Source organism: Aristolochia californica, unplaced genomic scaffold (assembly GCF_029961685.1).
Source record: "Aristolochia californica isolate CCGP_79_NKW_82.1479 unplaced genomic scaffold, dmAriCali1.0.hap1 SCAF_3, whole genome shotgun sequence".
Lineage (NCBI taxonomy): Eukaryota > Viridiplantae > Streptophyta > Magnoliopsida > Piperales > Aristolochiaceae > Aristolochia > Aristolochia californica.
The window spans coordinates 44,916,372-44,932,228 of NW_027181992.1; the positions used below are offsets into that span (position 1 = coordinate 44,916,372).

The following is a 15,857-nucleotide window of genomic DNA, read 5'->3' on the forward strand; positions in this document are numbered from 1 at the left end:
TTTTTAGACTGCAAAAACCAGGTTGATCGGATTGCGACGCTTTTGATTAATTCGACACAGATGAACATGCGTTCGTTATATTTGTCCCAAATCCTTTACAAGATGAACGATGTTTATGTTTACTGGACAGACCTTTCAGAAAAAAAAAACAATTTAAGTGTTCAACAATGTGATTATCCTCATCAGTATGGAGACTGGAACCTAACCATGGATTAACAACTAAACTATCCGAGATGACTAGAAAGTACACAAAGCATTTTTTTATATAAATTGTACATATTTCTGTAGAATTATTTCACATTAGTGGTGGCATTTAGTCGAGTCAAGCTCGAACTTGTGCAAGTTTGAACTTGGTTTGACCATAAGACTTCGAGTTCGAGCTCAAAAATTTTAAATGAGTTCAAGCTCAATATACAGTTAAAACTACAAAACTAATAAAGAATTTGGTGATGAGCTTAGTACCATTAAACGATATTACAAAGGAGTACAAGACTTTTTAATGGAGTATACTAATATAAAATAGTTAAACCTCAAAGATGATCGATTGCTCAGCCCTTCCAGGCCCCTCAACATCCGAGGTTGCTGTTTGTCAATGGAATAAACGCTATTGATAGAGAAGTTTTCTCTTTTTATTTGATATATTAAATTGAACTTGGTTTGGCCATAAGACTTCGAGTTCGAGCTCGAAAATTTAAATGAGTTCAAGCTCAATATACAACTAAAACTAAAAAACTAATAAAATATTTGGTGATTAGCTTAGTATCATTAACTAAACGATATTACAAAGGAGTCCAAGACTTTTTTAATGGAGTATACTAATGTAAAATAGTAAACTTAATATATCGAATAAAAAGAGCAAATTTCTCCATCAATAGCGTTTATTTAATTGACAAGCAGCCACCTCAAATGTTGAGGGGCCTAGATGGGTTGAGCAATCGATCATCTTTGAGGTTTGATATAAATAAAAACAATCATCAACCAACTAAAGAGATAACTGAAGAGAGCAATTAGAGTGGTCAAAAGGTATTTTCATAAGAAAATCTATGCTATCGAGTTGGCTCATGAGTTGATAATTTGAGCTAGGAAAATTTCATGTTCAATTTGTTATACTTAATGAGTCTTATTCCAAGTATGAGTTTGAGCCAAACTCAAGTAAAAACCAAATTGAGTCAAGCTTTTTCCAGCCAAACATGAGCGGCTTGTGTTTCGATTTGGCTCAATCCCCTCCCCCCCTTCCATGCACACACACACAAACACAAACACACACATGTGACTTACATAAACAAAGGCCTATAGACAATCATAAGTATCTGGGCTCATACACTCAAAATCACATGTATGTGCCTCCTTAGGCACTTACGTCCACACATACATTGTGAACCTACATGCATGCTCTTGTTCTCACACATGTATAGACCCACATACACTCTCACTCTCACGGACCTATTGATACAATATAAGGGCATAGCATTGCAATGACCAATAAACGTTGGTCACACATAAAAAGATAGATAGTGGATCATATGGATTAAAAGTTTGTCCACTAATAGATTTTTTTTTTATGTATCAATGCTCAATTCATTGTTGAATATTGCACCATTATGTTGTTTTTGCATATTTCAACTCCTCTCACTTATACACATGTATGAGCTCAGACACTCACACTCATACAGATGTATGGGCCAATACATATACATTTGTGTCTAGGAGCACATTTTCACATTCATAAACACATATATGTGGTTACACACCACATGCATGCACGTGGGCTCATGCACATTGCACACAAACATGTGAGACTACACATGTATATACATGTGGGCTCGCTCATGCACACTCTCATGTATGCTTATGTTCCCACTCACATCATATGGACCTCATTATGCCCACATTACACATCCATGTGCGTGTGTACAAGGCTTTTTTATTTTATTTTATAATATATCAAATATATAGAATATATAAAATAATATATTTATTATTTTATAAGATAATATTTACTTAAAAGTGCATATAAAAGTATTTTTGTATGATATGTGTTTAATTGAAATTATATTTGTTAACGATTTCTTTTAAGAACCCAATAAGTTTATTAGGTGTCTATTAAGAATATATAAAACCAATATGCTTATGGGGTTCTTAATCGACACTCATGTTTTATAAGGGTATGGACTTTGGATAAACCAACCCATTGACAGTCTAAAATTAGGGGTGACACTGAGCGCTCGAGCTCGGCTAAGAAAAAACTCAGCTCAATTCAATTATTACTTGAACTTGGCTCAGACTCAAACTCAGAATGAGGCTTGTTAAGTATAATAAATCGAATTCGAGATTTTCCAAACTCGGCTCATAGGCTCGTGAGCCAACTCCTTAGCATATAATTCTTTACAAAAATACCCTTTACTCTAATCGCTCTTGTCAATTTTCTCTTTAATTGGTTGATGGTTGCTTTTATTTACCTCAAACCTTAAAGATGATCGATTGTTCAGCCCTTTCGGGTCCCTCAACATCCGATGTTGCTTCTTGCCAATGAAATGAACACTATAAATATAAAAATGTGTTCTTTCTATTAGGTATAATAAGTTGGCTATTGTACATTAGTATACTCCGTTACAAAGTTTTGAACTCCTCTCCAATAACATGCAGTTCAATGATATTAATCTCATCACCAAATCATCTCTATTCATTTTTGTGAATTTTTCTTGTAGCTTTAAATGTACATAGAGCTCAAGCTTGAACTCATTTAAAAATTTTGAGCTCGAGCTCAAGTTCAATTTAAGGTTTAAGGCTAAGCTCGAGTTTGAAATCTTCAAGATCAAGCCAAGATCAAACCTGTACAGGTTAAAGCTTTGGCTTGACTAGATGCCACCCTTATCCAAAATAAAACCTCATAATTATTCAGCCACTCTCAATCATACTTTGACGATTATGTTTACTACAAACTAAAATTTTGGAGCTAGACTAATAAATACTAAAACTTTCCACATTATCAAGTGTTGGGTTTACCATCACTGCAACTGCAACCCACTGAGGTGCTGAACATATATTTAGTTTCCTGAATGCGTGGTTTCTTCAATAGTGCCAAGAAAAATTAAGTCACTGGTGATCTGGGTCTTGTTCAACAAATGGGCGGAGAACAAATCAGCTCCAGAAACCTCCCGAAGTGATGGACTTAAGATGGAATTATTGGACCTTTCCTCTATTACTACGGTTTATAACAGCCTTTGCTCACCTACAGTAGCAAATTAAGTGAAGGCAGCAAAGCTTTTCAGCTTTTTAAAACAGCAAGTGGGAATTTCGTTGGTTTGTTGTGTCTGTCCAGTAAAAACCTTGCTTCATAGCTCCATCAGATCTGCTTTTTCCATCTATCTATTATATATTTTCTCTACGAACCCGGAAGAAGCACTCGTCCGCAAGAGCCAGAGACTGCAAATGCCTAATCTGGGCAATAGCCCCAACTCTCCACAATCTCCAATCCCAGTTCATCTCTCGAAAACCAGAGATTAATGCCCATCCTATATTTTAATTGGAGAGGCTGTACCGCAATGAGATTCCTTTTACGGAAACTGAAAGTGCTTTAAATTCTAAACTAGGTAAGTGGGCATTAGTGACCTAATTAAACTATGTTATCAGGCCACTTGCCAGGTGTTGTGTTTTGCAGCAGACAGCAGACAGCAAACAAGCCTCTCTGCACCATTCTTTTCCCCCAGAACGCTTTTAATAATTGGCAGCGTGGGAAGATTTGGTTACATGGATTACCTTTTACCCGTCAAGGCCATAATCTCTTTTTTTTTTCTCTCTAAACCCATGTAAAATTGTCTATAAATAGGCTCTCGGTTCTCCTTCCCTTGATATGTCCTCCCTTCCCCATGCTCTTTTGCTTGTCTCTTTGTTAAATTTAGTTAGATCAAATGATAGTGATAGTGATTCATGTCGTTCTGCTCCTCACTGGTTCGGCATCAGCATTAAGCATCACTGTGTGCCCTAACTGCGGGGAAATGGAGGTTCCTTACCCACTGAGCACTCAGGAGGGATGTGGGGACCCCAACTACAGACTCTACTGCAATGACCACTCACTCGAGTTCAAATCACAAGTAGAGGCCTACTACCGGATCCTCAGCATTGATGCGGTTGCGAACAAGCTGGTTATCGGCACGCCGGAGATCCAGAAAGAGATGTGCTCCTCGTCGGACCTGACAGAGGGAGGGCTGAAGCTTGACGAGAGCTTGCCATTCAACATATCTAACCGCAACACCGTCATGCTGTTCAACTGCTCCGAGAACATTCTTCTCTCCCCATTGAACTGTTCTGCAAACAGTCCCTGCAGGCTGTTTGAGAAGGTCCCCGAGGGGAGTGCATGCAGGAATACGCTTTGTTGTTCGTATCTTAAGGATGCTTCGATAACGGCACACCGCATCAGGATAAGACCGGGAGGGTGCTCTGCGTACACTTCCATCGTGAATCTTCATTTTCCAGATTCGCCAGAGACGTGGAATTATGGGATCGAACTGCAGTGGTCGTCTCCCAGCTGATATGGATCGTCTTCTTCTCCATTGCTCTCTTTCGTTCCAGGTTGATTAGTTTGTTCTTCTTAGTGCTTCTTCGTGGTTGCCATGGGAAAGAGTCTTTGCTTTTCTTTGGCTAGAATAAATGCAGTTTCAATCTCAAAAGGTTAACAATCCTCGCGCAGTAGCAGTAATAAGGGATATAGGAAGATCACCGAGCCTTGAACCATTTCTGCTTACTCAAGTTTGTAGATTAAATGTTTAACTTTTCCTGTGTACGCTCTGGATTGCTAAATAAATAGAAAATGAAAAAGTGAACGGGACGTCTCCCATACTCCCTAATGCACGCCTGCTCCTATGTGCAATTTAATGGTTAAAGTCGGATACGCTAATATTGCTATCTCCCCCACTCGATTTCTAGTTACTGCTTCGTACGATCGTAGCAAAATTATGAATCATAATTCCAGGAACCTGAGAGTAAGGCAAGAAGTCAGATAGTTTTCATCTCACTTAGACGTGTCAGGAACGCATATGGAAGGGAAGTTTGTAAAGAGATTATCTTATCAGTTTAGGACATAAGATTTATCTCTGTTTCAAATTGTATTTATCCCATTGGATTAAGAGATTTCGATTGTATTTATCCCTTCGGATTTCTATTGTAAATTGTGTATAAGTACCACTTTTAAATCAAGGCAAAGAGGTGGTTGAGTCCAACCTCTCATATGGTATCAGAGCAGATCGATTAATCTTCTTCTGAATTATTTTGAACTTTGAAATCACTTCCTCTGCCTCTCCGTCTACAGAATCCCCTCTATCTCTTCCTCTTCCTTTTCTCGTCTACTCATTCATCGTCTTTGATCTATGCCGCATTGATGATCTCGTCATACCCAAAATTGATCACTCCATCTTTAGCGAGAGCGCCAAAAACCGCAAGTAGACCTACTTGCATCTCCGCCTCACCCCTCATCCATCTAACTAATCTCCCGTCGCCATTGCCTCCTTCCCGAGCCTCTCGCCTTCATTCCCTCAAATCTCACCACTCCTCTCACTTCATCTGATGTCGCTGTTGCCTCCTTACCGAGCCTGCCGCCTTCATTCCTCAAATCTCCTCCACACACACACACACACACACACCTCAAGATACTTGAAGAACGAAAACAAGCATATTGTACAATTCCTTTGGGACCTCTTCGATTACCAGAATCCTGGGTCTGCCGCTGACAGCTTGGTCTTCCTCTTCCCTTTCTCTTCTACATAAGTGAGCCACAAGTGTGAGAGAGAAAAAAAAATCACAATCGAAGACTGCCTACTCACTATTTTTTAGTTCCAATTCATTGCCTATTTTACGCACGTCGACTCAGCCAAATCAATCACTATGTCTGGTCATGTGGGTTGACACATATCGCCTCACAACCCTGGCCGACCAACCATGACTACTAATTAGGTGCTCCAACTTACACTAGTCGTCCTCAACCTCGTCCAAATTTGGAGTTTTGTCAGATTTGTGGCATCCAAGGGCACACAACTAAGCGATGTCCATCATTTTAGCTCGTACAAATCCAACCAACCAACACAGGATTTCAACCTTCTCATACTTTGGCAACACCATGGTAACCGCGAGCTCACTATGCTGCTAACATCACCTCTAACAATTTGACTTGGTTACTGAACAGTAGAACATCTTACCATGTCACAAAAGACTTGAACAATTTATCTTTTCATACACCCTATACTGGCTTTGATGATGTTATGATTGGCAATGACACTGGTCTCTCCATCATCTACACCGATTCTATATCTCTTCCAACTCCCACTACTACATTTACTTTGAATGATGTCCTTTGTGTACCAACCATGTAAAAGAACTTAATTTCTAGCTCTCAATTTTGCACTACCGATAATGCTTCCACTGAATTTTTTCCCATCTTCTTTCATGTGAAGGATTTTTTAACAGGGGCAATAATTTTGACATTCAACACTAGAGATGAAGTGTATGAGCGGCCGGCTGGTAAATCTATGTCTTCTCCAATTCTTGCCTTCTCTCAAGTCAAAACCACATTATCCAATTGACATCATCGATTAGGTTATCCCGCTCTTCCCATTTTGATACACATTTTTTCTAGTTATCATTAAAAATTTTCTACTCCTATGCCAAAAGATTTTTCATGTCATGCATGTCTTTGCAATAAAAGTCATAAGATGTTTTCTCAACTTCATCTCCTATCTCTACACAACCACTTGATTTTGTCACAAGATAGTTTCAAATACTATGTCATTTTCGTCGATCACTATACTAAATACATATGGTTTTACCCACTCAAACAAAAAATTGAAGTTCAGGAAGTTTTTCACCGTTACAAAGCCATTGTGAAAAATCACTTTAAAAGAAAAATTATTACACTCTATTCAGACAATGGAGGAGATTATATGGGCCTCAAAGATTACCTTTCTTTAAATGACATCTCTCAGCTAACCACTCCACCCCATACACTTGAACACAATGGCTACTCAAAAAGACGACATCGTCATATAGTTGAAACTGGTCTCACTTTACTTTCTCATACCTCCCTTCCAATTACGTTTTTGGTTCCATGCCTTTGCCACTGATGTCTATTTAATAAATAGGATGCCAACCCCTAAGCTCAATTTATCATCTCCATATGAGTTAATTTTCCACCAAATGTCAAATTATTCTAAACTAAAGATTTTTGGTTGTCTATGTTATCATTGGCTTCGTTTATATACATCTCACAAACTTGATCAAAGGTCTAAACCATGTGTATTTATTGGTTGCTCTTTATCTCAAAGTGCTTACTTGTGTTTTGACCCATCTACTTCAAAAATATTTGTTTCTTGTCATGAAAAGTTTGTAGAGTCAGTCTTCCCATACACCTCCCACAATAATCACCTACCACGACCCATCCAACCATCACCAAATGCTACACATCCATCCATCGAAACCCAATCTACCACTAAACAACTCACCCAACATCACATGACCACTCAGACCAAAAATAATTTCTATAAACCCATTCAAAAACTCAACCTTCACACCCACCTACCATCCCAACCCGACCTTGAACCCACCTCCATGACTCAAGCCCTCAAAGATCAAAATTGGTATCAAGCTATATCTAAAGAATATGATGCTTTTGCTCATAATAGGACGTGTAAGCTAGTTCCTTCTTATGGTATCACTAATTTTTTTGGTTGTAAGTGGATGTTTTGAATCAAAAGGCATTCTGATGGGTCCATTGACATATTCAAAGCTCGTCTTGTGTCCAAAGGATTTCATCAACAGTCAGGTGTGGATTACTATGAGAATTTTAGCCCGATTATTAAGTTCACCACCGTGAGACTTGTACTTAGTAATAGTTAGCAATGGTTGGTCTCTTCGTCAACTCGATATCTACAATGCATTTCTTCAAGGTTGGCTCTCAAAAAATGTTTATATGGCACAACCTCCAGGCTTTGTTGATTCAGAACATCCAACTTATGTCTAAAAACTTCATAAAACTATCTATGGTCTCAAACGTGCTCCATAGGATTGGTATCATGAATTGCGTCAATTTCTTGTGGGTTCAAGTTTTAATAATTCTCACTTTAATACTTCCCTATTTACTCTCAATAATGGCAAACATGTTCTGTTTCTAATGATGAATGTTGATGAAATTATTATTGCTCGTAATAGTGAAGACCCTATTTATCAATTTGTTGATTACCTCGTTCATCGTTTATCTCTTAAAGATCTTGGCTCTCTTTCTTACTTCCTTGGAATTGAGGTTGTTCTACATCACAATGGCATACTACTCTTTCAACACAGATACATCCAAGACCTGCTAAAAAAGACTCATATGGAAGATGTTAAACCTATGCTCACCCCATTGCCGATGAAATCTTTACCACTCACCATGACCTCATGCTCTCTACTTTCTAATCCATCTCAGTTTCGTGAAGTAGTTGGCAACCTGCAATATCTCTCTCTCACTCGGCCTGATATTTCCTTTGTTATTAATAAGATGTCATAGTTTATGCATCATTCGACTTAAGAGCATTGTGTACTTGTCAAACGAATTTTAAGGTATTTATGTGGCACATTGGATAAATGGCTTCTTCTACATCGTCAGTGTCCTATATCTCCACATGGGTTCTCGGATGCCAATTGGGTTGACAATAAAGATGATTACTCGTCCACTAGTGCCTACCTTATCTTTCTTGGGCGTAATTTCATTTCCTTGAGTTCAAAGAAGCAACACAATGTTGCTCGTTCTTCTACTAAGGTTGAGTATCGATCAATTGCTACTAATGTTGTTGAACTTTGATAGGTGTGCTCTCTACTTACTGAACTTGGTGTGATCTTGTAGTTCTCTCCTGTAGTCTATTGTGATAATATTGGTGCCACTCAGTTAAACTCTAATCTCGTGTTTCATACCAAAATAAAATTTGTAGCAGTTGATTATCACTTCATCCGTGATTAGGTTCAATTAGGTCTACTTCATATTGCTCATATTGCTTCTATTGACCAACTGGTTGATCTCCTTAAAAAATTATTACCACGTTCACAATTTCAATTACTAATAGACAATATTGGCCTCTCCAACCGCGGCCTATCTTAAGCGGGCATAAAGAGATTATCTTATTAGTTTAGGAGATACGATTTATCTCTATTTTAAATTGTATTTATCTCGTCAGATTAGGAGATCTTGATTGTATTTATACCTTTGAATTTCTATTGTAAATTGTGTATAAATACCACTCTCATTATTAATGCAAAAAGGTAGTTCAGTTCAGCCTCTCATAATTTGGTCAACAATAAATGGAAGTATGATATGGATGAAGATATGATTGTTTTTCTTCAATGTAAGACTTGGGAGTTTTATATTTGTCTATTGATGGCAAATGTTGGATGTCAATGCAAATGAGGAAGAAATAGCTCAAAGTCTTCTTTTTTAAACCCAAATTTTGATGATAACAAACATAGATTATTGATATTTAGGTTCTAAGTGTGCACAAAGTATAAACTCTTCAAAAGGGATCGACTCCACAAGAAAGGAGTCGGGTACATGAAGCAACAGAAGGTCACGACATTCAAAATTGCATTGCTTAACTCAATCTCAAGTTGATGGAGTCAAACACATGATGGAGGGAGTCAAGCCCACGTCCTTGGACCTGAACACAGTCAACAATGGTTGAAAAAGAAGTTCAAAAGTCATTGCAAACAACATGAGTCATGAAATTTGAAGTGCCTCCTATCCATACTTAGTGATCCTCTTGTCCCAAACTCTGAAATTGAATAATTGAGGTCTTCAACTTGGGTTTTCAAGCAAGCTCAATATTTGTTTTTACTTTCATACTTACTTCAATACTTGGTTTAATTGATTTGAGTTTTGATCAATCGTTTTGTCTGAGCTTTGAATTTCAATAACAATATTCTTTGAAAAGATTTGCATAAATTTTTAATCTTTTATACATGGTGCTACTAATCATGTTGGTAGAACTACTTAAGTTTTTGTGAGATTCTACTCTACTACTTTATTCTTCTAAACCTATGAAGAAGCAAATTCTGCATGGTGTTCCTTGCCATTTGGTTATTTGTTGATCAATTATTGTACTTAGTGTTACCATCACTCCCTATGTGGACAATTGTTGTTGTTACCATAAATCCCTATGTGGGATAGTAGTGTGGTTTCTATATGTCCATGTGTAGGCAAGTGTTGTATTTTCTATAAGTCCATGTGTGGGCAAGAGTGTTCGAAGTTTTTTATGTAGTGTTTACTCATCGTAAGTCTATAAGTGTTTGGAGCAATTGTTGTAATTTTACTTGTGTAGCTTGAATTTGTAAATATCTTTTGGCTTTACATAGTGGATCATTTATCTAGAGGGCAAGAGATCCTTGGGAGTGGAGTAGCAATCTGAAATAGTGATTGTGAACCACTATTAAACTTTGAGTTGTGGATCTAATTGTGTTGGAATATTGGGTGATGGTGTCAATCTTTGTAATGATGAATTCCAGAGCTGAGATAGAGGAGTAGGGGTGATGATAGAAGAAGAGCAACATTTGAGGGCAGGGATAGGGGATTGATTAGCAGTTGAGATTTGGAAAGGTGATTGTTTGTTGCACACCATAATTGTTTTGTATCGTACTATATTTTTCTTTGTTTTCAATTTTGGCTGATATGTTTCTAGTGACAAAGGTCTAGTGTATGATCTGTACTGTTCAAATGACAGAATACATGTCTTATGAAAAAAAAACAGAATCCCATTATGATCCCAATCAAGGCGGTAAGTTTTGTTACCTCTGATCTTTTACAAAGATTTATGTAGTTGTCACAAATATTAGTGTTTGAATCACAAATCTTTGTTTGGATTATGGTTGACCAAATGTTTTGGGTCCTCTATTGGTATTATGTAATCGGGAGTTGAACTTTATGCAACTTATGTTTTATGTTAGTTGTTGTAGGTTTCCCATCTCTGCTTGCAAAGGCATTGTATAGTTTGCTTAGATTATGGTCAGTGTTGTCAAGGTACTCTCTCTCATGGTATGTGTAAAGTAGGATGAATTCCTTAGGTTACTTATCTAGATGCATTTGTTCATAGACAATAGCGCTAATAAATACATGTAATGACTAGGGGGTGGAGGGGTTTGTCCACAATGAAGTGGAATGAATTCCCTCCGCATTACCTAGTCCATTAGATAAATGGGTTAGTTTAGAATAAATTACTCTTCAAGTGAATTATGTTACTTCATTCTCTCTGGCCAAAATCGGGGAATTTGGATTCACACCTATTTTGCGAATCAACCAATTGAAGCGCGCGTCGCGCGTTGCTCCTCCTCCCAATCCTTCTGCCAATTTTTTTTTTCTTTCTCCCTCCTTCCCTCCCGTCAGCCTTCCTCCCTCTCATCCTCCATCGCAGATTATGGGAGGTCAAGCCTCTGTATCAGAGCCTCTCGCCCTCCCGACTTCTCTTCTCTCTTAGCCTCCCTATTTCCCCCTCCCCCCTCGGCCTTTCTCCCTCTCCTCTCCCTCTCGACCTCTGTCGCAGAGCATGGTAGGCCAAGCCTCTATCGCAAAGCCTCTCGGCCTCCCTCTCTTCTCACTCTCGGTGTTTTGTCGGAGCTCCGCCTCCGTCGCCGTGGCTCGTCGTTGTTGCCCGCTGGCCTGCCACTGAGGAAGACGATGGTTAAATTTTTCCTAAGTTCGGAAAAATTAAACCATCGTCAATAAAATAATAATTTATATTTTATTTTTATAAAATAATTATTTTATTTATTTAATATATTTATTTTATAATTATTATATTAAATTAGTGATTTAATAGTCATAATTAAAATATTGTTAAAATAAATATTTGATAAATTATTTTAGTTCAATTATCCCATTGCTATAATTAATTAAACCAATGGTTTTAAATTTTGTGATAATATATTATTAATTAATAATACATAAACATATATATTATGTTATTGATAAATATATATATATATATATTATTTTTGTATTAAATTAGTGATTTTTAATGTTAAAACACATCTTATGTTATTAAAAAATAATTTATTTATTTATTATATTCGCTTATGTTATTTTTTATTTTAAATAATTTATTCTAGTCACACGTAATTATTGTATTAATTTTTAATAAAATATAATAATTAAGTAATATAATATAGTTTTTTATTAATTAGGATATTAATATATTCTAATATTACACGTTAAATAACTTATAAATGTAGTAACCATGTTTATTTTGGTTAATTATTTGCTTAGATATATGTTCTATTTAAGTATATTATAAAATATTATTCATTCTCTTATTTATATCATATTTAAGTATATGTTCTATTTAAGAGTTGTCTTTGAGTTCCATGACCAAGATACCTTTGTATATGTTTTATACTTGATTATTCATTCAATCAATAATGAATGGTGTTAATTAAATAAGAAGATTTTTTTACTCAATAATATATAATTTTTATATTTTATTACAATAAATAGAAGGTAATGAAACACGTGCCAATAAATATGATTTTTAAAAACTAAAATATTTTTAAAAATTGAAAATATCTTAAATAAATAACGAAAGGTATTAAATAGATTAAAATATTATTTTTAATTAATTAATATTTTTTTATTTTTTTCAATAAATAGATGCTAATAAAACACGCATAAATAAGATTTTTAAAATAAATGATATTTTTTAAAATATTTTTTAATTTTGAAAATATCTTAAATTGATAATGAAAGGTGTTAAATAGATTAAAATATGATTTTTAATTAATTATTTTATAAGTTTTATACTTTATTTTAAGAAATAGAAGGTAATAAACCATGTACCACAGGTAAAATTTTAAAAACTAAATTAAGTTTTTCTTAATATTATTAAAATTTTAAAATATTTTAAATCGGTAATCGGAGGTGTTAATCAGATTTGATGATGCTTTTTTTATAGTTAATATACAAATTTTATATTTTATTTCAATAAATTGAAGGTAATAAAATGTGTACCAAGAAATAAGATCTTTGAAAACTAAAATAGTTTTTATTATATATTTTTCAAAATTATAAAATATCTTAAATCAATAATAAAAGGTATTTATTACATTAGAAAAGGATTTTTGAATAATTAATATACAAATTTGATATTTTATTACAATAAATAGAAGGTAATAAAACACATACCGATAAATAATATTTTAAAATTAAAAATTATCTTAAATTGATAATAAAAGGTGTTAAATAAGTTAGAATATAATTTTTAATTAATTAATATATAATTAATATATTTTATATAATAAAAAAGTAGGAAATAAAACATGTACTGACAAATAAGGTTTTTAGAAACTAATTTTTTTAAATAATATTTTAGTTAGAAAAACAACAGCATGGAGAGTCCATGATGGCCTTGATGAACATGAAACTCGAAACCATCTTCCCTATCCATTCCCTCGTTTCGAGTTCGCCAATTTCTGGATGCTCACGCAACGACATACCAAACAAAAGATCAAATCGACAAAACCAGTAAGCGTTTTTTATTGGGAGAACTCTCCGGTGCCAAAACCGCGAACTGCAACTTGCAGTTTTTATTAAGCGAACACTCTAGAACTCCACGGCGGCTCCGGCTTCTCCGTAACATTATCTGGTGCATAGATCAGCGTGAACCTGTGGGTCATTCGAATATTGCCCAGAATTCTCCGATTTCCAACAAACATTTTGGGTAGCCGGCATGTTAGCAGTCGCAGTCGCAGTCGCGCAGGTCGAAACGTCGGAGCCACTTCAAACGGAAACGAATACAAAGATAAACACGAATCAAATTTCAGAACTCTTTGACCAAACTACGCAAAGACAAACACCGTAATTTCGGAACAGACGCCAAAAGTGAAACTAAACAATCCACTACATCATCTTCCAACAAATTAAAATTAGATCTCTTCCCTTGCCCCTCCTCTGTTCGAGTGTTTCTTCCCCTCCGAAACTAGAAAATAATCCCGGTGAACAAAGAGGAAAATGAGTAACAATTGTGTACGCGAGTATAGAGGTTAGTTGAGTTAGGAAGGAGTCACGAGACCCTCCAATCCGCGACCGGGATGTCGAACCGAGGCTCGTTCCTCTTCGAAGCTTTGGCCCTGGAAGCTGATCCGTTCGCCTTCCTTGACGTACCCGACGAATCACTGAACTCTAAGCTTTCGTTTCCGACCATCTCCACGAACATCTTCTGAAGATCCTCGAAGCTTTCGTTCTACGCAACAAATCATCAGGCATCAGTAAGCGTTTTTTGTTTGGATTCTCATTTCCGAAACGGACGTCGTCAGAACTGAAATAAAATAAAATAAAATCTTCGTCCTCGTCAAATAAAGCCAACGGACTGGAATCCTCGGAATTCACAACATCAAAGATTCCGCGGCTGGGACTGATGGAACGTGCCCATCGGGTGGATTAACGGTGCCGACGGCGTATTAGTCTGGCGTCCAACTGCCGCTTGGCGTTTTGATATTTCGGGATAACATAAAATGAGACCGCTATAGAAACGCTGTGAGGAATCAAAATTTACATCTTTGTCGATCGAGTTACATGATTACATAAAAAATGAAAAGGGAACGGCAAGATGGAGATGAACTCAAAAGGCTTAGAACACAAGAATTCTACGGGGTATAAAACGAGAAGAATTTTAAGGGTGGATGAGAATTGAAGCCATACCTCAGAACCGACAGAATCCATCATCGACAGCATCTCTTGCATGAAATCAGAGAATCCCTATACGTCAAAGGAACAAGGAAGCTAATAAGACAGACGAAAGGTGGAAAACACCGAAACAGAGGAGGGGAGAGGGAGGAGAGAAAATACCCACTTCGTCCTCTTCTTCGAGGGGATCGTAGAATCCAGCATCGTACATTACCCGCTTTCCTTCGTCTGACAGAACTGAAAATCGCACATCAAGGTTATTCTCGCCGCCTTCCTCCATGAACCTTCAGACAAAAAAAGGATTCGCTTCCGACTTCTAATCCTTACCAGAGTAAGCCTCCTGAATTTGCTGGAAACGCCGTTTCGCTTCCGCGGCCACCATCGGGCTCTTCGTCCATTTGTCCGGGTGCCATTTCTAACCACAAAACGGAATTTAGCGAACAGGATAAAAAACCAGGAAGAAGGAAAAAAGAAGAAAAAACTTACCAGGGCGAGTTTTCGAAAAGCGCCTCGGACTTCAGCGCAGGAGGCCTCCCGTCGAATCCCGAGGACGGAGTAGTAACACAAGGCCCCGGGATCCATCTCCGGGAGAAGGCGCGATAGGAAAATAGAACAGAACCAACCACCGGAGATATAAAGAAGCCTGAGACTGAGTGCAATGGCGTCTTACGTTTTTAAATCTTATAAAAAGGGTTTGGGTAATTAAAGAACTTTACTTTAACGTCAACTCCTGCAAAATATCTTCCGAACTGAAGCTTCCAGAGGTTTTACGCTGGCTTAGATATTTTCTCCAGCACGAAAACGCCCTTGTTTATGGACGGGAATTACAGTGAAACCGCGGCACCAATAACAGAGACGGCGAGCTTGACTAACGGCGCTGGCGCCATTGGTTGCTACTTTTGTTCAGTAGAATGTTGACCGCCCTGCGGCATCGGTCTCTCCTTCAGAATCTCAAGCCCACTATCTGGCCGTGATAGTGATCTGTGGGCCCAGTAACTGCTTTGGCCCTTCGGCAGGAAGAATCGGGCTCGCTTTACGTATTAGCCGCCCTTTAGCAACTGTGGAAACGGTAAGCGTTTCGAGGCTTGCTATGACTTGAGGTAGGAGTTTCTGGCATCAAAACATGGGCATCTCGAATGCCGGCCTTCCATATCCTTGCTGGTGCAATCGGAGA

At 37.0% G+C, this 15,857-nt stretch overlaps 2 protein-coding genes across 2 annotated transcripts; one reads left to right on the forward strand and one right to left on the reverse strand.

Annotated features, from left to right (window-relative positions):
- The first annotated feature begins 3,911 nt into the window (after nt 1-3,911).
- Nucleotides 3,912-4,532, forward strand: LOC137959608 (wall-associated receptor kinase-like 20). Its single transcript, XM_068806965.1, has one exon. It carries the CDS (start codon nt 3,912-3,914, stop codon nt 4,530-4,532), a length of 621 nt encoding a protein of 206 aa, XP_068663066.1.
- A 9,260-nt stretch (nt 4,533-13,792) lies between these two features.
- Nucleotides 13,793-15,345, reverse strand: LOC137959853 (uncharacterized). Its single transcript, XM_068807250.1, has 5 exons — nt 15,170-15,345; nt 15,011-15,098; nt 14,850-14,920; nt 14,699-14,755; nt 13,793-14,240 (listed from the first exon to the last, which is right to left on the reverse strand). Exons 1-5 carry the CDS (start codon nt 15,263-15,265, stop codon nt 14,061-14,063), a joined length of 492 nt encoding a protein of 163 aa, XP_068663351.1. The 5' UTR covers nt 15,266-15,345; the 3' UTR covers nt 13,793-14,060.
- Nucleotides 15,346-15,857: the final 512 nt, after the last annotated feature.